Below are 24,112 nucleotides of genomic sequence, written 5' to 3' on the forward strand. Positions count from 1 at the left end.
CATATACGTAGTAAGTACAGTTTATACCGTGCACTGTTTACGTGTATTTAAAAAAAAAATAGTAATATGGGATTTGCAAACTGTGTGACGTCAGCATATGATGGGAATATCACACCTACTTTTTTCCTTCCACCATTATGTAAACCAAACTCGTGTTGCATTTTCATTTTTTATAGTATTACTTAATATTTATTCTATGACTTAACGTTCATCGCCTTTGTACAGATTTGAAGAGAAGAAGAATTTAAAAGCATTAAGCAAGAGTGCAGCTGCTCTGCTTTTGCTTCACTGTTCACTTCACTTTAGTAGAAAGAAACAGAATGTGAAACGTGAAAGTATAATATTAGGTATTTTACAAATTACCTTCTCAAAATAGCAGTTATATTTTAACTATACATATAGGATTAGGACACCAAGATACTTAATATTTATGGGTGAGTCCAGTTTTATGTTATGTGATTTAAATCCTTCCAAAATAGTGATAGTACATTCTAATCATCAGTTGCTTACTGTCATGTTGATTGCGGTGTGGCTGGAGACTAATGTTTAATGTTACGGGTAATCGTTGAAAGTATAAGATGATTAATGTCCATTATCCAAGTGGGTTGGAGTATTTTACCAGAAAAAACATTTCGCAATCTTATTACACTGCACTGTTACCTCATTCTGTATTAACTTATGTTGGTCAATCCTAACCTAAATAAGTATCAAGGTCTAACTTAGCCTAATTTGAAAGTAAGTTACCTGTGAGCACATCGTTGTCTATGTTTTTTTATTCCTAAAATCTTAAATGTTTATTTGCCTGCATTTCTTTTTAATATGAATCTAATGGGTTATGATATTCATTTAAGGGTAATCAACGGTGTTGCAGGCTAGGCTTAGTGTGTAACTTTTGATTGACCTAGTAGACTGGGTACAGTTTCTTAACTGGGCTGGTACGCTAATATCGAATGAAACTATCGATTCGATTAGTAAACCTTCATGCGATTTTTTCACCATCAGCAAGTTTGGTTGGTTAGGTTAGGTTATGATAGCTTTAAGTTATTTTATAATAGATATATATATAAATATCGATTATTAATCAGTATTTTCAATTTGATAGTTTCAATCAATATTAGCATAGCCCAGTTAATCAAATCAAATCAAATCAAATCAAATCAAAGCTTTATTTTCCAATAGACATTACAAATGCATGTGGAATGGTCAATGAAGGTATTATGTTGGGAAACATTTGTCAAGGAAGAGTACAATAGATGTAGAGTACAAGGTCAAATCAAAATATACAAAGATAATATAAAATACATGCAGATGAGGATAACTATAAGAGAAAAAAAAAGTACAAGAAACTGTACCCATAGACTGTCAACTTAAGAACATTCTTTGTTAGTCAAGGCTACACAAGTTATTTTTCTATTCTCCACCCAGGGGCAAGCTTTTGTTTGAAATAAGAAAGGCTAAGTTAAGACATTGGGCGATTTCTTGGGCTACTCTATTTGAGTTTTCACTGTAGCTAAGTTAAGTTAGTTGCTTATAAAAGAAACTAGGGCCTACAAACTAGCCTTGGTCAGATTTACTGTGATAACTTAAGGTCATTCAATTTCAGTTATGTTAAGCTTTTCCAATTCATTTCATGCTATAACTTGGGCTGGTGTCAATTTTTTCTCATTGCAAAAAAGTGGCTAAGAATCCCAAAGTTACAATGACTATTAAGTTAAAAGCTCAACTCGTAGTAAGCTAACTTACTCTGGTTCTCATTAACTTAGTTTAATACACAAGGTGCATACAAGGTTGGTTTTATCACATTTAAAGTTGCTTAAAGTCTAAACTAACATTTGTGTCAAATAGCCTATTTCTCATAAACTATTTTATCGTCTAGTAAGCCTTTAGACACTTCTTTCTTTACAGAAAATCATAATGGTCATCGTGTACCATTATTGAGAAGTGGGCCAGTTTTAAGTCAACAGGTGAGTTAAAATCTGTGGCTATAAAAATTGTTTTTCTGTGATTACTTAGGCCTATACATTTGCGATAACGGTTAAGCTAGCATACTCATAGAAATATATGGGGCCAAGCTTGGATTCAAAGTAGCCTTACTTACCTGACCTTTCTTAGGTACTTCAAATCAGATTAAGTTATGATAGCTTAAAAAAAATAAAGGTTAATGCAAGGGGGTAGGCCTATACAAGTCAAATCAAATCAAAATAGGCTATATTAATATTGTGCTCAGAAAATCTGTTGGTATATATAGCGTCATTAGTCACCTCCGATTTATACACAACTTACCAGTATCTTAGGCCTACTGTAGGCCTAAATTTGATATAAGTTCAACTGAAACTTAACTGGACCCTGCCAGATAAATAGGCCTACACTAAAAAAAAGTATAGTTCTAGCCTACCTTTTGAAGAATACAGCCTAACTTACTTCTTTATTGTATTATTAGTAGGCAGGCCTCCTACCCTATGAATGTAAATAAACAAATACCCTATTAAGTTTATTGCATATTAAATTGAGTATTTTTTAATCCCTTAACTGCTAAAATAGGCTACAGCCTCCAATGATTCTAAGGCTAAAGTGCGCGAGCAGGACTAAGTAAGCTTTTGAAGTTAAATCAAAATAACCTTTTTTACCCATTTTTACTTTTTAGGCCTATAGTTGTAATTGTTGTTGGTCCATTTAATTTAAATTAAATTTGGTGTGCCTCTGGGCTGATATGCTATGAATACATTAATTTCTTTAACACACTTGCTACTGTTGCGTAATAACAGGTTTTTGCCAGGAGCGGGAATGGCCATTGTGCTAAGAGAGGCAATGAAATGTGTAGATTCTGTTCCGTCCAATAAAAGTATCTAGCAGCAACACAAAAATGTTGCTTATTACTGTGTGAGTGCATCGTTGTGGGCAGAAGAGGATAAGATAACTTTTAAAGGCCTTTTTTTACCTGTGGTTGCCATTGTTAAGTTACTCCAAAATTAAAATTTCTAAAATAGCCTGATTGTATATCATTTAGCATTCTAATAAACCTAACATCGTACAAAGTTGGTTTGTTATCTGATGTATTCATTGGTAGGTGTACTAAAAAAATACTTAGCCTATAATGAACCTCAAACTGTGATTCCTTTCTTGAAAGACTTTTTCATTTATAGGTAATATGCAATCCCAATAAGTCCGAGTTAATTAAGGGTTAGTGATAATAAACTATACTCAGTGCTGTGACTCTTAGCATTTCAGGTTTGACTGTAGTGTGATTTCAGGCAATGGCACCCTCAATAAATGACACCAACAATGAGACAGCTGACGTCCAAACCCTTCTGCGGCAATGGGAAGAAGAACACCATGCGGCTATGTACGACCCTGTACCCCTACTTACGAGGTATGTGGCCTGCTGATTTTTGACACCTATGCAAGTTTAAACTGTCTTGCTTACTCACATTTATTTTATGTTGTTTTATTATATTTAACACGTTCAGTGCTGACTACATCAATTGATGTAGTCGTGCCACGAGCGCTCCTATCGGCCTACATCATTTGATGTAGTTGCGCAACCCTCACTACATTAGTTCAGTATGAGCTCAGCCGTTGCCGGGGAACGTTAAAATTGTTGCTAGCCAAGCCTGTAGCTTAGAATGTATTTTGGTGTAGGTTGGTATTAAAATTTCCCGTAAAATCCCGTCTGACAATGCTTTTGTCCCGGTTTCAGAGATTTTCTCTCTTCAAGCCATATTACAAGGCCACTGACTACTGATCCAGGCAGTGCTGCTACCTATGGGTGTTTTAGGGAACTATGTCCAATCTCGGAGTAGCGTAGTACAATCACCGCTGCTCTTTTGTTATTCGTGACATTCAAATATTTGAATGCCAATTGCGTTCGCTGTTACCTGTTGGATGCTTGCTGCACTGAACGTGTTAAAAAAGATCCTAAATAATCAAGATTAGTGATTGAAATGTTATCAGATTAAATTTGTATCTGCAGCCTGCATAGTGCATACCTTGAAACCCCTGTTGGCTATTACAATGCCTTCAGTTTGTTCTGAGTTTGCATAACTTTTTGTGAACACAGAAATGTTCACATTTTAATTAACTTAGATGGCTGTGAATGCCAGTTAAGCATGGATTCCTTAGCCCTACTATGTAGGCTATTTCTTCACTTTGTGTATGCTTCTCTATGTTCACTTAAATGGTTTCATGTTAGATTATTTATTTAAAAATCAATTTAGTTATTAAGAGTGAGGCTATCTTTTTAGCCCAACTTTCCTAAATTAAACAGAACATAACTTTTTGTTTTCAATCTTTCAATCTATCTAGTTATCAGGCCTATTTAATCTGTTTTTAGCAAATGATAGCAGATTGTTAATATTTAACCTACGTAATACACTTCAATATTAACTTTTTTTTTAATTAATTAATTGCTACCCTTAGTCTTATTATTCACTAGTAAAAAAAATTGAACGAGTGAGATATTACGATAGCCTAATTATATCACTGTGATATTGTACCGGTATTAAGGAAGAAAGACATACCGCACTTCAGCACTGAAATGAATGATAAAGCACTCTAACGTCTTATAAGAAAAGAATACTTAAAATGGAAATTCATTAATTTGCAGGCTTGCAGAACTGATAGAAGCTGAAACTGACAACTACAACAAAATGGATCCAGATCCGTTTGACGAGAGGCATCCAAATCGGGCAGATCCAAACTGTGCTCTTGGCCACATGCTTAAGGTTCTCTTCCGCAAAGACAGTTTCATGAATAAGGTAACACATTTTTTGTCATTCTAAATATAAAAAAATACTGTTATTTTTTAATAGCCAAAATGGTAAAGTAAATTCAAAGTAATTGAATTACAGGATTTTAAAAGTTAGAGCCTGCTGACTAAAAAAAACTTTTCTCCAAATTAAGAGTAGGTACGTACTGTAACATTTTTTTACTGTAGGCCTACATACCGGTAGACATACCTACTGGTATGGTAGAGTGCTTGGAGACTAATTCTTTGATACTTCAAAGAATTAGTCTCCAAGCACTCTTGTGAGGGATTTAGGCTCCTTTTATACTCTGCAGCGCGCCGTTGTGTTTGATGGCCAGAGCCGCATGTTCGTGTGGCGACCACGGCATCAGTGCTACCAACTTAAGAATTTCTATATTTCCTTCAATCTTAGTAGGTAGGTTCCATCATTTTTAATTCTCAAAACTTGCAAACTGATGTTTAGAAAAGAAAAACGAAAGCACCTGCCACACCGACAACAGAAAGATAAATGGGGGAGGCAAGGCAGTACCGTGTTGGGCTGAGCTTGTTTTTATCAGTTGGCAGCACCTGACAGCGCCGATGCGGCATGCCGCAGAGTATAAAAACTCCCATAACGCCATGCACCTAGAGGCCCCATGTTTCTGGGACTCGTAGGTCTCCGTTGTGCATCTAGCCAGCCGCAGCGACATGCCCCTGCCGCTCCAGAGTATAAAAGTATAAATTATTTGACGCTGTTCATTGTATGAAAACTTGTACTGCGAATGAATAAAGAGAATTTGAATTGAAGCACCCATTTAACTCATTGCACTTTCAGGGCCGTCGAACGCAGCGGCGTACGGCTCACCGCAGAGTATACAAGGGGCCTTAATAGTAAAATTATAATATAGTAAATTCTTTGTGTATGATATATACTATATTGTGTCCGGGACTTCTTATTTATGAAATGGTAAAGAAAAAAGCAGAAAAACAGGGGAAAATACAACTTTGAATGTTGTATTTAGGCATATTGTCCAAACTTTGTCGCTAAAACGTTTTTTTAATTTCTTAAAAAAAGGTTAACTGCTAAAAGCAAAATTTAACAAAAATCCAACAATATTTGACCAGGCAAAAAATTAAATACTAGGTATACTGTAAAACTCATATCGCCGTTAGGCTATTCTAACTTCATTCATTTCCCTTCTGTGGGGTCAGGACTTTCGCTGGAACTGTCTATGCAGGCCGAAGATTTGTTAGTAAGGGTTGCAGTCAAATCATGCCAAACCCTATATTATCGTTTTAAAAAGGCCACATAATTTTATCTTTAGTTCCTTTTTTAAACCATCCACCAAACATGTGCACTACCTAGGAAAAAGCTCACTTGTTAAATAGTCCACTTACCATACCTTACCTGGTATGAATTTCCAAAAGTTTCCATAAGCTAAATGTGTGATTTACAAACTGTTGTTTTATCACAGCTGGTGAATGATTACCTCAGAGAGAATTACTACGCTAGGTCGGGGATAACCGGGCGAGACATCAACAAACTGAATGTTGTAGCTTGTCGCCTCATGATAGACATCCTGCCTGGACTAGAAACATCTGCTGTGTTTGAGAGTGTAAGTGATGTTTGTTAATTTATTAATACTGGTATTTGCATTCAAGGATAACCACTAAGAACAACTTTGGGTGGTAAATCTTCTGTGTTCCCTGGTAATTTTTTAATAACGAATATTATTAGAAGAACTAGACCTATTAGTATTGCTGACGGTAAAAGGTAACATTACATTTTTATTTTAGATTAATTTCCAATCCAGGAGACAGATAGTATTACTTAATAAGCCTGGATTTTATAGCTTATTATTTTTTTGAAAAATTAACAATGAGTAAAGTTGGTGACAATTTTGTTTTCTCAAAGGAATTTAAAATAAGTTCGTAGTTTTGACAGCAACATAAACTCTTACACATCAATTGATGGTTACAGCCTACCAACGATGCCTTGGTTCAAAGACTGTTTTCCTGGGCGGAGAAATCATCAGAGCCTCTACAAACATACGCCACGGGGTTGCTGGCTGCTGCTATGGAGGTGCAAGACATTGCTGCAGCGTTCAGGTGAGTCAGTGTCATCACTCAAATATCAGCTCTTCGGTTTAGGCCTATGATACTGAAATCTTTGATAAATCAATGCAGTTGGAATTAGGGATGGACGGGATTGAATTTTTAGTTCGGGACAGGACGGGATGGGATTTTTATTTCCTTCCCGATTTTTGGGACGGGACGGGACGGGATTTTTTCCTGTGGATAAAAAGAAAGTCTTGAGTAGGCCTATTGCGGTTACCAAAAAAGTCAAACGACATCAATTTTTACCGTGGGTGGCACTGATCTATAAAAACAAAAAAATGGTTTGGTTACAACAATTTACAGGTACCTATAGAAACTTGTGACTCGCGGTCACGGTGCGATCGTCAAAATGACCGCGGTCACGGGGTGATCGTCGGTATGACTCGCGGTCACGGCATGATCGTCGGTATGACTCCGCGGTCACGGGGTAGTGACGTAATTTTCCTGAAGGCGACACATGGGAAATTACGCCACCTATACAATAAACAAAGTCCCAGGAATCGCACGAGTCGGGTTGCGGGGATTTTCCCAGGAGTCGATAGTGATTAGCCTAAATTTGATAGCCCTGCTTATCAGAGCTCGAGAAGAACGTAGCAGGTTACCAAACACCACACTTAAAATCACCACTCTAGCAGGGGCTTGTGGGGAAATTGGAAATTTTGACTTGACTCTGTGGGCAAATATCTAGGTGACGCTCTACTAGCTACTTCACGAGACAACTAGTAAACTAAGTCACCAACTGTTATACTTAATTAAATAAGTTGGTTAAAACGTATGGCCAGTTCTGGGAGTCAGACCTAGCCACCTATAGTTTCAGTGAAGTTTTGTTCGCGAAAACTGGTCGAGTAATATACAAAAATCTGTAAGTTGATTACGAAACTTACCCGATGACGAAATTATAACAAACTAGGTTCCTGCGCGTTCACTACAACACCTATACATTCAAACTTAAGCTTTCAGAGCTTGCGATACGAATTTGCACTCTTGCTGAATTTTTGAGAACGACCAAAACGAACAAACTTACAAAAATCCGGGAATCAGAATGACAATCCTTCTCTCTTCTCCCTTCACCTTCCTCACAATTTGGGACGAAGGTTAACTCGCTCTCCGATTGGCCAGCAGGACCGAAGTCAGCTGAGACCCGTGCCAAGGAAGGCAGGCGCATGACAGCTTTAAAAAGCTGTATAGCCGCATACCACTCAAAAGGTGGCTCCGACGCCTTATTTTCTCCCGTAGCCTGCCCCAAACATAGTCGAACAACCAGATAACAACTAACACTGACGTCGTCTGCGGTCTTGGATTTAGAGGTTAGGTACGATGTCAGTTTAGTGTCGCGACTAGGCTTGACCAACAGCCAACATTTGGCTGTTTAATTCTCGTTGTAATTTATTGTACGAATATTTAACCCCCCTACATATTTAGCCCGTTACAGGGTGCGTCGGTATGACTCGCGATCACGGCATGATCGTCGGTATGACTCGCGATCACGGCATGATCGTTGGTATGACTCGCGATCACGGCATGATCGTCGGTATGACTCTCGGTCTCGGCGGGATCGTCGGTATGACTCCGCGGTCACGGCGCGATTGTCGAAATGACTTCGCCTCCTGCGTTTGCGGAACATCTCTCGCGATAGGGGAATATTGAAAATATTTTTTTCCTGAAAATTTCCCGAATTTTCGGGACCTGTCCATGCCTATTTGGAATCCAATAGCCTGTCTGTAAGTAGCCTATAATTAATTAGAAAATCAATTCAACGATTTAATTGGATTCAAAATTACTCCACTTTACAAGTTCAGCACTTTGCAAATTAATGATAGAACACTACAGCAGACTCATCTGCAGCTGCTTGGGTTAACCACGTTTGCTCGGGCAAAAGTAGGTTTTCGGGTGATCCGCCTGAATTTTAAAACTGGCTGGATTAACTGATCTCTTCTAGGAATCTAGAGACTTCCATTCCCATCATTGCAGTAATAAAATATAATTATATCCATGCAAGTCTAATTTTTTTATGAAACTGATTTTTTTTAAATAATTTTGTTCTACAACACATTAATATTTTGTTTATTAATAATAGTCAATGGGGTTAAAATTCTACATTGGAGGAATTTTCTAAAAAGCTAATTCCTATTTACAAGAGTAAAAATGTGCAGTACCTACCATAGTAGGTAAGTTACTGCATATACCATTACCTATATAATATTATAATATTATAAGAATATTATAACAAGTAGGTATATGTTACATATTATGTTACAGATAAATCAGTACAGCAGTTACTTTGCATAATTAATTTATTTATTGTACTCAAACAGTATATTTGGTAGTAAAAAATTACCAAACATAAAAACTATGCAGGTTTGATTCCAATGTTGAAACAATCGCACGTTTTGAAAGTTTGAAATGTTAATAAAAGCTAATGAAATAAATTCAATGTTTTTAGGGAACAAAATGGTCGACTTGTCCCATTAATGTTGGAACGATTGCATGCTTTGCAAAGTGATTTCGGCAAAGATAAGAAGCACAACTCTAGTAGACCATTCGCTCATCTAAATAACTTGGAAAATGGGCTTGTGAACCACAACGAAAGTACACCAAAGAAAAGAAATTCTTCTGTAGGTAAGTATTCTGTACAATTTATTATAGTGTTATGCTTTTTAGCTACATAGTCAATTAGTCATGTACAATATATTTTATAGTATTTTGCTACTAAATAACTTATTGTTTCTCAAAAAATCCTAAGAGGTATGAATAAAATCTTTTATGGAATTTTTGAAATCAAATATTCTCATACAGATTCAACTTTCTGCCTTGAAAAGCATTAAGGTTTTTTAGCTCAAGCAAGTGAAGAGTATGGGTGCATGATTGCATCTCTTATTTAAGCAAGCTTAACTTATTTTTGAGTTGTTACTCAAGGTTTATTGGATTTAAGATTTGGTTTTGTCTCTCATTTACCGGTACTGATAATGATACTCAGAAAATGGTCCCTAAACAAAACACAGATAGTTCATCCTTATTAGGATTTTTAAAGGATTGATTAATAAATTGATTGCTGATTTATCATTGAGCAATTAATAATCTATTGAGACTGACGTTTTATCTATGATGTAAATGTTAAATAGGTATCAAACAAATTTGTATTATCATTAAGTCAATAATCTTGAATATATTTTTTATACATTACATCTTGGAAAATAGTAAAAAAATATTTATCTTTATATAGTTACTTCAGTAAAATATGGATTAATTTGAATAACACTTCCATTATAGTACTGATGTAGGTACAGAAACGGTTAAAAGTAGTAAATAATTTATTTAAAAATAAAAAAGTGTGGTTTTGGTACAGCAAATTTATCTCCTCCACCACCAGACGAAATATCAAAAAGCTGTCAAGAAACTCCGTCAAAAATGAATGGGCCCAAGAAACCTTCAGAATCAGGTGAGTACAGGATTGAGTTTGACTTTTAAACCTAAAGTTTACCATTATCTTAAAGCCTATAATTTTTATGTACAGTTCATAATGTATAGTAGTTAATTTAAAGTGACTTTCATGCCCACCAACATACAGAATAACTCTTCTTGTAATCAATATCATTTAGAGGGGGGGGGGGGGGCAAGCTGAGCTGGTATAGTGGTAGAACGTGGGTCCTTGAGGTCCTGGGTTCAAATCGTGCCAAATCACCAATGGATTTCATCCAAGTGATAATTCCTCAACCCCTAGGTCTAGCCCAAAGTAATGTGAAAAACGATCCTGGGTTCATGCCTAGTGTCCTAGGACAACAAAAATCATTTAGTGGGTTAACAATTATTTCTGTGTTGTACAGTTATTATGGTACAATTTTATTTAGATGCAGTTTAACCTTATTTTTACACACTCATTAGCCATGATGCTTTGTATAGTTGCTAATAAACTAGCAGTATTAGCTTTATTATAAAAAATTTGGTGTATTGTGCATTTCTCACAGTGTAATCAATACTAATCTGCGATTGCGGCAATATTGTGTAAAAATTTTGAACATCTGAAATCGTTAGGGCACCATCTTTGTTTCTTGTGACCGCGGTAAATTTTGTACATCCGCCGGAATCGTGAGGACTCATTGTTATTGGTTGTGCTCCTCGAATGTAGCAAAATCATTGCACAACTGAAAAACTAAACTGACTTTTTCCATTATTTCTAGATTTTTTTTCTAATAATCAATAAAACTGACTCAAAACCGACCCATCTCTAAATATTAGTGTATAATAAAGTACAAAATCAGTAAATGTTGTGTTATCAGAGGTCCGCCGCAAGAGTGTGGAGGCTGTGTGGGAACCGCCGAGTCCACTGCGGCCTGGCCTCATGTCTCCTCCGCACACGAAGCCATCGCCCTTCCACATCTCTGACTGTAGCAACTCCTCGTGGGCCGAGCTGGAACCGTTCGTCATCGGCAACGTACAGATGTACCCTCCCACACTGGCTACCCGGCAATACTTCATCCTCAAGTACCTCACGCCCATGGGCGAGTACCAGGAGGTAAGATGAATACGTAATTTACTAATAAGCAACTATGGGGTTTAACATTATCAGACAGACATGAAGATGAGAATTGGAAAATATTTCAGTTTTAATCAAACTTAAATTATTTAGACTCATTGCTACTAAATGATTTGATTCTTGCATAAAAATTGCATAATCTTAATATCTGACTCTGTACCCTCTCTTTAAATCATACTGAAATAGGAAATTTATAATTATGCCTGACCATTTTAGCCTACCACTACAATTAATGAGTACAATTTTCTTGTATGTTTTCAGGCACACAGTCATGACATAAAAGAACAAATTGATTTTTTGATGCCTTTTACTAAATACTCATAGAGTTGAGCAAATTACCAAAACCATACTGTATGTTAGTTTTGTTTATTATACATGTGCAATTCATTTAATCATTCACTATAATGTGGTGGTGATATTAAAAGAAAATAATTTCTCCACAAAAATTTACAAATATTGGTTTTGCTGTGTGTTTTAAACTTTCCACGTTTGTTTTACAGTTTCTTAGTCACGTATTTGAAAAGAACGCCTTGGATCTAATTTTACAAATAATGAATCTTCGGGATTCGCGAAACTCAAGACTATCTTTTGAAGCACTCAAGTACTTAGCTGCCCTTCTGTGTCACAAGAAATTCTCAATAGAATTTATCAACATGCAAGGACTTCAGGTACGTAGTATGTCTTGCAAGAGGTGTTAAAGTATAATCTAAAAGTCAGTTACCCAGATGATGTTATAATATCAATTATAATAATACATACATGGGTAAAACTAAATAGTTTTTTCATTAAAACTCATTTACACATTTTATTTGATATAATTCTTGTCCTCTCAAATGTTCTTTTGACAGAGCCAATAAAGGCAACAAGTGTTATGAAAAAACAAACAATTAATGAGTGTGTGCTATATAATAGTAAAATGAAGCTGCTCAAAGTTTTCCTCGATTTTCATGGACAAAATATTAAATTCTCACAGCTTCTGCGTTCACAACCTGCGACCCACCAATCCCCGTCCCAACACTATATCTTGCCTCTCTAATCTGCTCCCTATTGCACCCACTCACACCTCCTGTTCAACCTGACAGATATGGGCAATTTTAGGTAGTGGGAAGATTTGAGTTCCCTCAAGGCAATATTACCGTTTGTTTCACAAACACGGTATTTACAGAGACTACTAGAGGTGCCTAGACCAAGCATTGCAGCTACTGGAGTCTCTATTTGTCTGTACTACCTCGCCTATTGTGAAGACGCCATGGAGCGTGTGTGTCTACTACCTCATCATATACTGGCAGATTTAGTTAGGTGAGTGGTAAATTAAATATATTTAACCAGACAGATTTTACTCCTGAAGGAAGCATAAATTTCCTGGCCTTTATAGTGCTACGAAATATTGTCAATTGAATAAAGATGTTAGGAATCAAACGTTTACAGGATTTTACATCGTTGTATACGTATCCTTAAAATGTTCATGACATTTAATAAGGCATAGTTGTGCCATGTTCAGAGGTATAATTTGTTGTTTTTCCCTTGAATAATGGCAAGGTTGAATGAATAATTTGTAGCATAAACTGCCCCTTGCTGTTAGCTTATGTTCTCAAGGACACCAGGTTCTGGTAATCATTGCCCGTTTGAAAAAAATATTAAATCACTAGCTTAAAGCTATCAATTTGTTTTCAAATTAGTATGTAATTGAGTTGCAATCCTCCATTTCATGGTTTTTTTTTCAATTTCAATAATTAAATGAAGTTTGAAGTTTATTCACTATTTATTTTCCAGTTATTCTCTGTGGTTGTTGGAGTGTTCACATGACTCGGGCCGGTGCCACGCCACGATGTTCTTCGGGTTGTCATTCCAGTTTAGAGTGATTCTAGAAGAGTTTGATAGACAAGATGGCTTGCGGAAGCTGTACAATGTTGTAAGTATCACTGTTCTAGTTCAAAGTTACAGGTACAAGTTGACTGTCAGGCAAATATAGACTTTCCTCATAATGTAAAGTCACCAAAGTGTTTTTACTAAGATAAGTATATAGGTTATATTTTATCCTGCATCGTATACTGAGCCACTCAGTGGCGCTACAGTGTAAAATTCAATTTTGTTTCTTTGTTTCTATACTTTGATAGTTGATGTAACATTTAAGATGCTATTGTTTAAAATAAGCTGTAATTTATTTCAGCTTGGTTGTAAATTAGGTTTATTTAACAAAAATCCGTAGTTTATATCATTACACTCTGTCAGTGGCTCAATAAAACTACGTTAATTCTTTTTCTAAAACTAGCCAGTGACGTTATTGAAAGAATTCAATGTATAGTTCTATCAATAGTCGAAGGAAGTCGTACAACTGAAAAAAAAAACTGTTATTTAATCAAATTTTCTAGATGAGCACGCTGCCAATTTTGGCAGTTGAAGACGATGCAGCGCTCAACGAAGATGAGGAATGTTCGGCACGTCAGATTGTGAGGCATGTGTGTGTTGCGCTCAAACGCTACCTGGAGGCTCATCTGCACATCAAGGCGGAGAATCTGCGTAGACTGCATATGAGAGAGAACACCAGTGAAACCAGTGCCAAGATGCCAGCCACTCTGCCACCGTATAAGGTAAAGCATGTGTTCCACTTGCTATTGGACCATAGCCTCCCAAAAAAACATTGGGAAGTGCAATGGTTTTATCTTGTATCTCTCCTCTTCAAACTTGTGCTTTTTAAAATCAACCTCTGATTACCGTTCCATGTCATATCCACATCCCATTCCCTGTTGTGTAAAATGCAGATAGTTTTTCAACCTCCCTGGCATAAAATGACTAGGATGAGTAGAGTAAGCAGAAACTCTTGTCTTTGCAGAAACCATAAAAGCTACGGTTTTTTTCTCCGTATGAAACTGAAGATAACATTTTTATGAAAGCAAAGTATTTTGTTATTTCTATATTTTGGTATAAAATATTTTTATGGCAGTTCAAACTAAATCTGATACTGTACTTTATAATATCTTCAAGAATCGTCTGCCATTGTTATACTAGTCACGGGACTCCCTTGTTGACTATCGACTATTGCAATTCGATAGATTCATTCAATGCTTCATTTCAACTTACTGTATCGTTATCGAGACGTATTGTTGACTGTTGTAGGAAAATGAAAGTCTGTTAGTAGTCCTCTTGCTAGCTCTGCCGAATGACGATGGTTGTTTGTTGAACATTTGGTTTACGCTGGTCTAACCTATATGAGGTTAGATAGTTGTTTTTTGTAGGAATTGGGATTAAATAAGGCATCAACACAACACAAAATATAATTTATTAAATATAGGTGTAGAAAATCGTGAAGTGGCACTATTTATAACTACTCGACTCGAATTTTCGAGTAGTAATTACTACTCGACTCGAGGTCGAGTATTTGAAAAAACTCGAGTAATTACTCGAAGGTCGAGTACTCGCCCACCCCTAGTATTCACTAAGAAACTGGAACCCACTTATTTACAAATATAAACATCAACAAACTAATGCCAGATGTATATCACTTGTCTTAGGCCTACAAGAGCAGTCCCGAGGAGGTGGCAGAGCAGATAAACACCCTTCTAGACCTGATGACATTCAGAGCCAGCTGGCAGCCTGTAGATGAATTGATACGATTAGGAGGGATCACTCTGCTGTTGCAAGTCATCGCCTTTGCATACGAGTGGAACTACTCCGGCAGGTAAACGAGTCCTTCTTTGACAACACTTTTTTATCCAGTTTTAATTAGAGATATACATGCGTGCGATTCTTGATGAAGCTGAACTTGAGGCAATATTGGTGAAAAAATCTGAAGTTTTTTTTCAAGCTGAGTTTTGCAGATAATTTCCTAATTATAATGCCATATAATATGTTGACACAGTTATTCTTTCCAATATGAAATACATTGTTACAGGGTGTCTAGTAGTCGGGAAAATCGGGAAAGTCGGGAATTAGTATTGAATTTCAAAATGGTCTTGAAAGTCGGGATTTAGTCTTAAATTTGATTTCAAAGTCGGGAATTTTCATGATTTTGCCGCGATCGTCGTCTTGCGTTTACGTAACCGCAAAAGCCAATGATGATGTCTACACGGCCTCGGGAAATGTTCACGATTTTGCCGCGATAGTGGACGACGACGATGACGTTTCCGAAACCACGAAAGACGACTGTGACAGCGGGAGACTACGATGACGTATCCGTGACCGCGGTAGACGACGATGACGTTTCCGTGACCGCGGGAGACGACGATGACGTATCCGTGACCGCGGTAGACGACGATGACGTATCCGTGACCGCGGTAGACGACGATGACGTTTCCGTGACCGCGGGAGACGACGATGATATCTGCTCGGCCGCGGGAAATGTTCATGATTTTGTCACGATCGCGGACGACGACGATGACGTTTCCGTGACCGCGGGAGATGACGATGACGTGTCCGTGACCGCGGGAGATGACGATGACGTTTCCGTGACCGCGGGAGATGACGGTGATGTCTGAACAGCCGCGGGAAATGTTCATGATTTTGCCGCGATCGCGGACGAGGCCGCGGGAAATGTTCATGATTTTGTCACGATCGCGGACGACGACGATGACGTTTCCGTGACCGCAGGAGATAACGATGACGTTTCCGTGACCGCGGGAGACGACGATGATGTCTACACGGCCGCGGGAAATGTTCATGATTTTGCCGCGATCGCGGACGACGACGATCACGTTTCCGTGACCGCGGGAGATGATGATGATGTTTCCGTGACCGCGGGAGACGACGATGATATCTGCTTGGCCGCGGGAAATGTTCATGATTTTGTCGCGATCGCGGGAGATGACGATGACGTTTCCGTGACCGCGGGAGATAAGAATGACGTTTCCGTGACCGCGGGAGACGACGATGACGATTCCGTGACCGCGGGAAATTTTCATGAGTTTGTCGCGATCGCGGACGACGACGATGACGTTTCCGTGACCGCAGGAGATGACGATGACGTTTCCGTGACCGCGGGAGATGACGATGGCGTTTCCGTGACCGCGGGAGACGACGGTGACGTTTCCGTGACAGCGAAAGACGACGATGATGTCTACACGGCCGCGGGAAATGTTCATGATTTTGCCGCGATTGCGGACGATGACGATGACGTTTCTGAGACAGCGGGAGACGATGATGTCATTGATGTCTACAAGGCCGCGGGAAATGTTCATGATTTTGCTGTGATCGCGGACGACGACGATCACGTTTCTGTAACCGCTGCAGTCAATGATGATGTCTAAACGTACGGTACGTGGAAGATTTCATGAAAAAAAAAATTTGCTAGTTAGAATTTTTTATTGCTGCATTATTTCTTTACTTGAAAACACCACATTATCATAATACTACTTTATGACAAAGACAGGGGTTGGTGTAGTATTATTCAGAAAATTTTGTTAAGCTATAACAATTGGTATCGGTATCAAGAATCGAGAATCGATACATTTTGGTATCAACACGCACTAATTGTTGAAAAAACTAGTCTTGAAAAATCTGGAATTAGTCTTGAAAAGTCTGGAATTAGTCTTGAATTTTATAATGGAAATAAACTAGACACCCTGTTGTTACCATTCCCCTAACAAAGTGACATCCTGGTCATTTCCTGGGATCACAACAGAATAGTAAACAACTCTTTTCATTGCGGCGACATAATAATTGTCTCCCACAATAGCAGAGTAATCGTGTACCTAATCTTTGCAGATCCTTTAGCTAATCACATCAATAAAATCTTGCCTGGATTTTCTGACTTGGTACCCCATCATTCAACCTTTAAGTCTAGGGCTGCTCATTTCATGTTTCCGTAATTGTTCACCAAGTTGGTAGATGCCGTTTGCATAAAGGTTTTCTTAAGTTTACCATCTTCAATCAATTATCCGTCAAACCTTACCATTGGCTCTCTATGTGTTTATCAATCACTACTGACTACATTGTACAATGTGTTTGTTGTAGGGCGGAGACTGTGCGTAGTGCTCTAGAAGTGCTAGGTATCTGTGCAGTGATGCCGCAAGTACAGCTGTTGCTGTGTGAGCGTGTAGATCTGCCAGACGAGGTGATGACAGTAGGTCTGAATGTAATCCTGGGTGCAGCAGAGGGTGAGATTGTGGCCGACCCTGACGTACAGAGAGCCGCCCTCGGAGTGCTCATAACCTGTGTTTGCGCCCCCATAGTCAGGGTAATTTATACGCTCACTATTTGTATCTTTTAACTATGTTAAAACCTTTTTTATTATCCTGTACAACTGACTATATAACTGTTTTAATGTGAATTTTAGTGACCATGAAAGGTCTTGTAAATTGTATGGGTGTAGAAAATTTGTAAACATTGCCAACAGGCTATGGTTTAGTGTCCATGGCTAAAAAATCTTTTTGGGATGTTTTCAATATATTTATGATCGATAAAAAATATTAATTGTATCAGACTTGATAATATTGAAGAATCATCAATAGGCATTTTTAGCTAAATATGAAAGTAGGGTGATTGTAGGATGGACTGAGGTGCCTTTTCTTATCAGTCCTCGTATATCAGTACACAGGTGCTATGTTAGTTGTGTATCCCACAGGAATTGTAGTTAATGTCTCTGATACATGGTAATGTATGTTTTTAGGTTGGTGGCATGATTGCCAAGTTCTCATCATCAGGTTCAGTAAAGAAACGTACCTCAAATGTTTTGGGCAGTGAAGAAGTGATCGAGAAGATGTGGGACTGTGTCCGATCTAACAACGGGATCATGGTAATCTTTAACCACGATTCTTAAATAAGAAATCACTTTCTATGTGTAAAAAATTCCATGTTGTCTTTTTAGCTATTCATTTGTATTTATTTTTAATTTTTCTTGTGGACCTAAAATAATGAAATGATAAAAAAATGTAACCAAACAGTTTTATTTTGTTATTGAATGTCATGTCCAGAAATTCCAATAGAGAACTACCCAAAATTACAAACAAAAAAATCCCAAAAAATTATTGATTATTGGGGGGTTGGCCCAAATTATTGAGTAAACTGAAACACTTTTACTCCATCTGGTATTTTCTCACAGATATTAATTATATTTTTAACCACACTTTTACCTTGAATATTGTAGATAATTACGTATAATTTGCTAACCGTGTCTGGTAAAGCTATAAAAAACCTGTAAATTGCATCTTATATTTTTTGTGTAGATTTAGTTGTAAATAAGTTTTACATTTTTATTGTTTGTTATTAAAATTTTGGCTATTATTTAATCTATTACACTTCACAATGTATACAGTTAATAACTACTGAAGCTTAGTTTGAAATTAAATATTTTACAATCAGGAATTAAGAATTAATTTGAATGAATAACTCCAATTTATATTTTTCCATTGTATTTAAAATTGTATTCTTTGGAAATAACGACCAACTCAACTGTTTGATTGTGTGTACAGGTTCTGCTGACTCTGATGATGGTCAAGACACCCATCACTGACGCAGACTCTATCAGAGGCTTGGCTTGTAGAGCTCTGGTTGGTCTGGCTCGCAGTGAGACTGTCAGGCAGATCATCAGCAAGTTACCACTATTCAGCAACGGCCTGCTGCAGAGTAAGTCAACACTGAACATCTTCCCTGTAGCTGTCAATGCCTCGTAAAAGAGATTGATATTAGATATGTAGGATTAGATGATAGCAGCTATCTTACCTTAGAAGTACAGGTTGGCCATAGATAACGTAGCTATACGTCCCGCTTTACAGCAAGTTGTCCCCGCAATCGGCGTGGGACGCCTAAATGTCCCGCTTTGGAGGTCAGACGTTTGAAATTGTATATAGAATATGAAATTTTGCCTTTCCACACTAATTTTTAGTTCATGTAAGAATAATAGGTAATAATTTTTAGGAAAAATAAAAAAAAACCTATTAGCTCATTTAGTTATCTGTACAACAAACAAGTCATCGATCGTGCGAGTTTGACTTTATTCGTTAACGCTTGTCACTAAAAAAGTAAAATTTTTTTCTAACTAAGTGCTTAAACGTCACCGACATCTACCCGCCATATGTAAATTTGTTTCCTTTGCTCAGTTCCAGCTGTTTACGTGCACTTGGTAAAGTTATCCTGTTTTGAAGAGATTTCTAAGTATGGATAAGGTCCGTAATTTAAATTCATGTTTTTATTTTTGAGCACCCTAATCAAATAGGTTATAAATAAACCCAATCAAAATACTAATTTATGTTTAAAAATTATGTCTAGATAGCATAAAAATACTACAGTTATTATTTTTCATAACCCACCCGGATCCCTTGCCTAGCAGTGGGGTGGGGTGTCCCGTTTTGGAGTCCAAAAAATATGGCCACATTAGCCATAGAACATGCAGTTAAATATAAAGTAATAAATAAAAAGTAATAAATATACAGTATTTATAAGGTAAGCTAGTTGCTATCCCTTTGTTCTAAAATCACAATACTGGCCTAGAGCCTTTCCCAAAAACGTATAAGGGGTTTATTTTTTGAAAGAGAAAATAATTTCTGTTTGGAATAGGCTATGTTACTATAGAAGACAGACAACAAACTGGTCTAGTGGTCTTAGAATATACTCTCAGGCAGTTTATGACACATGAACAGCCCACAACATGTCAAACATTTTCCTGAAGTAATCGGATAAGCAAAATATCAAACTTAGAAGATTGTAAACTTGTGTGTGTCATCAACAGCTGGGAACTCTTTTCTTTTTCTTATATGAATTTGTTGGTATCATATCCCTCTTCTTAATAATTTTGATAATAACTAAATAAGCCATAGTGATAACTGTAAACAATCTCTCGCTTACATATCTGTTCTCGTAAAATAGGATACTATTTGTAAAATATGACAAATTGTTATTGTTTCTTTTGTTGTGTTGTTGCAGATCTCATGAGGGATCCAATCCTTCAAGACAAAAGACAAGAGCACGTTATGTTCCAGAAGTATGCATTAGAACTTATGGAACGAGTTTCAGGAAAAAGTAAACCAAATGGAAATGAGTTGGAAGTGTCTCTTCAAAACATACACAGAGTATGTATGTTTCAGCTATATGCTATAAGTTAGGTGTCCCTTAAGTAAACAGGTACCTAAAGAGTTCTATGGGTCAAATTAAAGAGAAAATAAATTTTTTTTTCCCCAAAAACGCTTTGTTAAGCCTACAAAATCATTTTTATTTTTCTACTTTTTTAATTGATCTTTATGAAACTTTTTATGTATTTTAAGATAAAAGTTACCTATGTTAGATTTAAAAAAAATAAGTTGGGGTTCAGTTTTAAATTTCAAAATGACAGCCATTTTATAGTTTGTTTTTTTTTACCTAAATTACTAACATATGGCCAAAATTTTGAAAAAACATTACGAGAACCAACACTTTTTTATTTTACATTTACAATTTCCTATCGAACAACACCAAGTCAAAAACTGAATGACAAATATCTGGAATATCATGACTTTTGATGTGGAATAAGACTAAGCTAGTCAGGGTACGTCTCACAACTAAGGCTCAATCATCCCTATGGGTCGTCGTTTTACAGCCGTAGATGACATTAAATAGGGCTATTTACGTAGCTAAAAGCACTAAGGTTGAGTTTGAGAAAATTTTCGGGGACTGAAAAAACACTGGCACTAGTGCATAACCTAACATCTAGCCTACATCAGTGTAGACAAATAAATGAATTAATTAAGCAATTAAAACTCTTGTAATTTTTTTAACACGTTTTGAAGCTCAGTTGTGTGAAACTTTCCTTAATTTTATTTTAAAAGTATTTAGCAACACTGTGTTCGTTTGACAGGCCAACGTGATCGCGCAAACACACATCCAGTTCAACGAACAACAGCTGTTCCAGCTGATACATCAGCATCTGCTCAGCCATGGGATGGCAGAGTCTGCGGCTACATTGCAGCGGGAGGCCAACATACCTGCCATGAAGCCTGTCAACACTCCACTGCCGGCCCCCTTTACCTACACACAGCACATTAGCACCCCTGTGCGGGTAAGGATGTGTTTAATAAATACAGATTTAATTTAGAATTTTGTAAGTTTTATAATTATGATTGAGAGAAGCATTATTTTAGTTCGTGGAGTAAAATGGGCTGAAGGCCTATGGGTGTAATTTATTCAAACTTCCTATGTTAAAGATTTTTGAAAACCTGAAATGTGTCAAGGATAAGGAATAGTGACTTTTAAAAAAAACCCTTTTTCATGCTTTGGTTTAATCAAATTCATATTAAGGGATGGTTATAGAAACCACATTCATTTAAAACCAAGATGTCATTTGTTCTAAAAAAAAATAACATTAAGCACAATAACTGACGTTGCATAATTGGATTTAATTGAATCTTTGTCTGTGGATTGAAGTAGACATTCATTTTGATGATAAAGTCATAGCCAGTTTTAGTATAAGAAAGAACCTGAAGCCTCTGCCTTTTTACTCACAGTCTAGTAGATTGTTGTCGAGCTATGTTAAATAGGCATACAATTTTAAAATATAATTGTATTGACAACTGTCCAATTTAGTTGATATATTTGCAGGGTCGTACGTCGCTGATGAGTCCACACCCGCTACAGAAGGTTGTGATGGTGAGCAACTCCTCATCTGACCTTGCCTCTCCCTCCACTAGTCCGCTAGGAGCTGGCTACAGTGTCAGAGGAGGGGCTTCCACTCCAATCACAGCCACCACACCCCTGCGGCTCAGTCTGTCTTCCAGGTGAGAGTCTCAGGACATCAGGAAAGAAAGGATGGTTAAATGCAAATAGTCAAAACAAAACCAGTTCCAGGCACTTAGTACCTTTGGCCACAGAAAATATACCACTATAACCCAGAATGCTAACCGCATGGTAAAAAGCGTTAAGTACTCGGAGAGAGCTTTGCCTGTAAATTCGTAGGCAGCGCCACCAGCTGCGGTTACTTAACTTATTTCCTGTCGCTCCTTAGCGGGAGCATAGGGCATCCAGAAGAGCTCGCAATCCATCCCTGTCTTGCACCAGATCCCTCAGCTAACCCCAGGTATTCCCGAGACTCAAGGCTTCCTCCAGGTGTCACAGGGTCTTCCTCTCTTTCTGGTCCCTTGGGGATTCCATTCCAGGGCCTTCTTTTCAATTGCACCATCCGTCTTCCGAAGAGTGTGACCCAGCCACCTCCACTTCAGTCTTCTGATTTCTAGGCTGATCTTTTGTTGCCCTGTTGCCTCCCAAAGCTGTTCATTTGATATAGTGTTTGGCCAGAACAATCTCATTATAAGTCTGAGACACCTGTTTACAAACACCTGGAGCTGAGAAGTACTACACTGATCCATTTTCCAAGTTTCACTGGCATATAGAAGGGCAGACTTGCCGTTTGTGTTGAAGATGCGGATTTTGGTTTTCATTGAAATATTTCTATTTCGCCATATTGGGTAAAGCTGAATAAATGCTGCATTAGCTTGCCCAATGCGGCTCCTAACATCTTCCTTTGCTCCTCCGTCTGCTGTGACTTTACTTCCGAGGTATTGGAAAGAGTCAACCTCTTCAATCACCTTCCAATGTAGTTCTAAGGCTTGGGCTACTCTGGAATTCAACATCATTTCTTTTGTCTTATTTACATTTATCTTAAGACCCACCTCTTCAGCCTCTCTTTGTAGAGAACTTAGTTTCGCCTGAATATCAGTGTACCTCTGGGCAATCAAGCAAAGGTCGTGAGCAAAGTCAAGGTCCTCCAGCCGCTCCCTCAGTCCCCACTGCACTCCCCGCCTTCCATTATGTGTTACTCTCCTTTTAACTGAGTCCAGCACCTAAAGGAACAGTATTGGTGATAAAATGCAGCCCTGGCGAACACCTATTTTACTATTTTAACTGGGATTGCTCCTGTCAACTTTCCTTGGTGCGAAACCTGACACTGGAAATCATCGTACATGGCCTTGATGATATTTATGATTTTAAGGGGTATCCCATATTCTTGTAGAACATGCCACAGCACCTGGTGTTTCACTGTGTCAAAGGCCTTCTTGAAATCTACAAATGCAAAGAGGTAAAGAGTACTTTTAAATTCTTTGCTCTGTTCAAGTAGGATTCTGAGAGTACTAATTAAATCCACACAACTTCTTGCTTCCCGGAAACCTGCCTGATCTTTCCTCAGTTTCAGTTCAATGGAACCTTTTATCCGGTTTAGGATTATTCTGGCCAGCACTTTGCTTGGGACTGACAAAAGGGTAATAGGCTACCTCTCCAATTGTTACAGAGCTTTACATTCCCTCTCTTTGGTATTTTGACAACTATGCCCTTCTTCCATTCCTTCGGAGTTCTCTCCTCTTGCCAAATCTGTTGAAGTAGTGGATGAAGTAAGTCCGCGGCTACATCACCAGCTTTTAGGATCTCGACCGCAATGTTGTCTAAACGCATGGTTAGCATTCTGGGTTATACAGTAGTAGTATGTTTTCTGTGCTTTGGCTATTAATAGAATTAGATATCCTCTTGTAGAAACTGTTGTCCAGTTTTGGAAACAAAATTTACATATAATTAAGCCACCGATAGAGTGTTCTGATTTAAATTACTGATTTCTGTAGAATACAGATTTTTTTGGCTTGCTCTTTGCTATCTTAAGCTGCGCGCGCACTACGGCGGCACGGCACGGACGGGCGGGCGGCACGGCAATTTTTAAAAGTTAATAACATTGAATGTCATATGAGTGCGCCCACTACGGCGGTACGGCCGGCAACGGACGTTCGGCAGCTTCCGCCGTTTGTTAAAAAGTCCGGGAGACAGAACTCCAGGACATTTCCGAGCTGCCG

The 24,112-nt window shown here is 37.8% G+C and overlaps 1 protein-coding gene across 2 annotated transcripts in view; it reads left to right on the plus strand.

Annotated features, from left to right (window-relative positions):
- The first annotated feature begins 315 nt into the window (after positions 1-315).
- Positions 316-24,112, plus strand: part of LOC128994632 (protein mahjong-like) — a 33,750-nt gene continuing 9,953 nt past the window's right edge. Inside the window, exons 1-20 of one of the 2 annotated variants that reach the window (XM_054419307.1) lie at positions 316-434; positions 1,906-1,964; positions 3,252-3,370; positions 4,604-4,754; positions 6,199-6,339; positions 6,705-6,832; positions 9,285-9,460; positions 10,188-10,280; positions 11,119-11,354; positions 11,876-12,043; positions 12,541-12,674; positions 13,149-13,287; positions 13,748-13,966; positions 14,888-15,054; positions 17,325-17,547; positions 17,980-18,105; positions 18,782-18,935; positions 20,232-20,377; positions 21,139-21,339; positions 21,879-22,054. In XM_054419307.1, coding sequence (XP_054275282.1) covers positions 431-434; positions 1,906-1,964; positions 3,252-3,370; positions 4,604-4,754; positions 6,199-6,339; positions 6,705-6,832; positions 9,285-9,460; positions 10,188-10,280; positions 11,119-11,354; positions 11,876-12,043; positions 12,541-12,674; positions 13,149-13,287; positions 13,748-13,966; positions 14,888-15,054; positions 17,325-17,547; positions 17,980-18,105; positions 18,782-18,935; positions 20,232-20,377; positions 21,139-21,339; positions 21,879-22,054 — 2,960 coding nt within the window. In that variant the 5' untranslated portion in view covers positions 316-430. The remainder of the gene's footprint in view (positions 435-1,905; positions 1,965-3,251; positions 3,371-4,603; positions 4,755-6,198; positions 6,340-6,704; positions 6,833-9,284; positions 9,461-10,187; positions 10,281-11,118; positions 11,355-11,875; positions 12,044-12,540; positions 12,675-13,148; positions 13,288-13,747; positions 13,967-14,887; positions 15,055-17,324; positions 17,548-17,979; positions 18,106-18,781; positions 18,936-20,231; positions 20,378-21,138; positions 21,340-21,878; positions 22,055-24,112) is intronic. The other variant, XM_054419308.1, reaches the window with a different exon arrangement.

The sequence above is a fragment of the Macrosteles quadrilineatus genome, unplaced genomic scaffold (assembly GCF_028750875.1).
Source record: "Macrosteles quadrilineatus isolate MER2022 unplaced genomic scaffold, UCM_ALF_1.0 Scaffold_5__1_contigs__length_97177068, whole genome shotgun sequence".
Taxonomy (NCBI): domain Eukaryota; kingdom Metazoa; phylum Arthropoda; class Insecta; order Hemiptera; family Cicadellidae; genus Macrosteles; species Macrosteles quadrilineatus.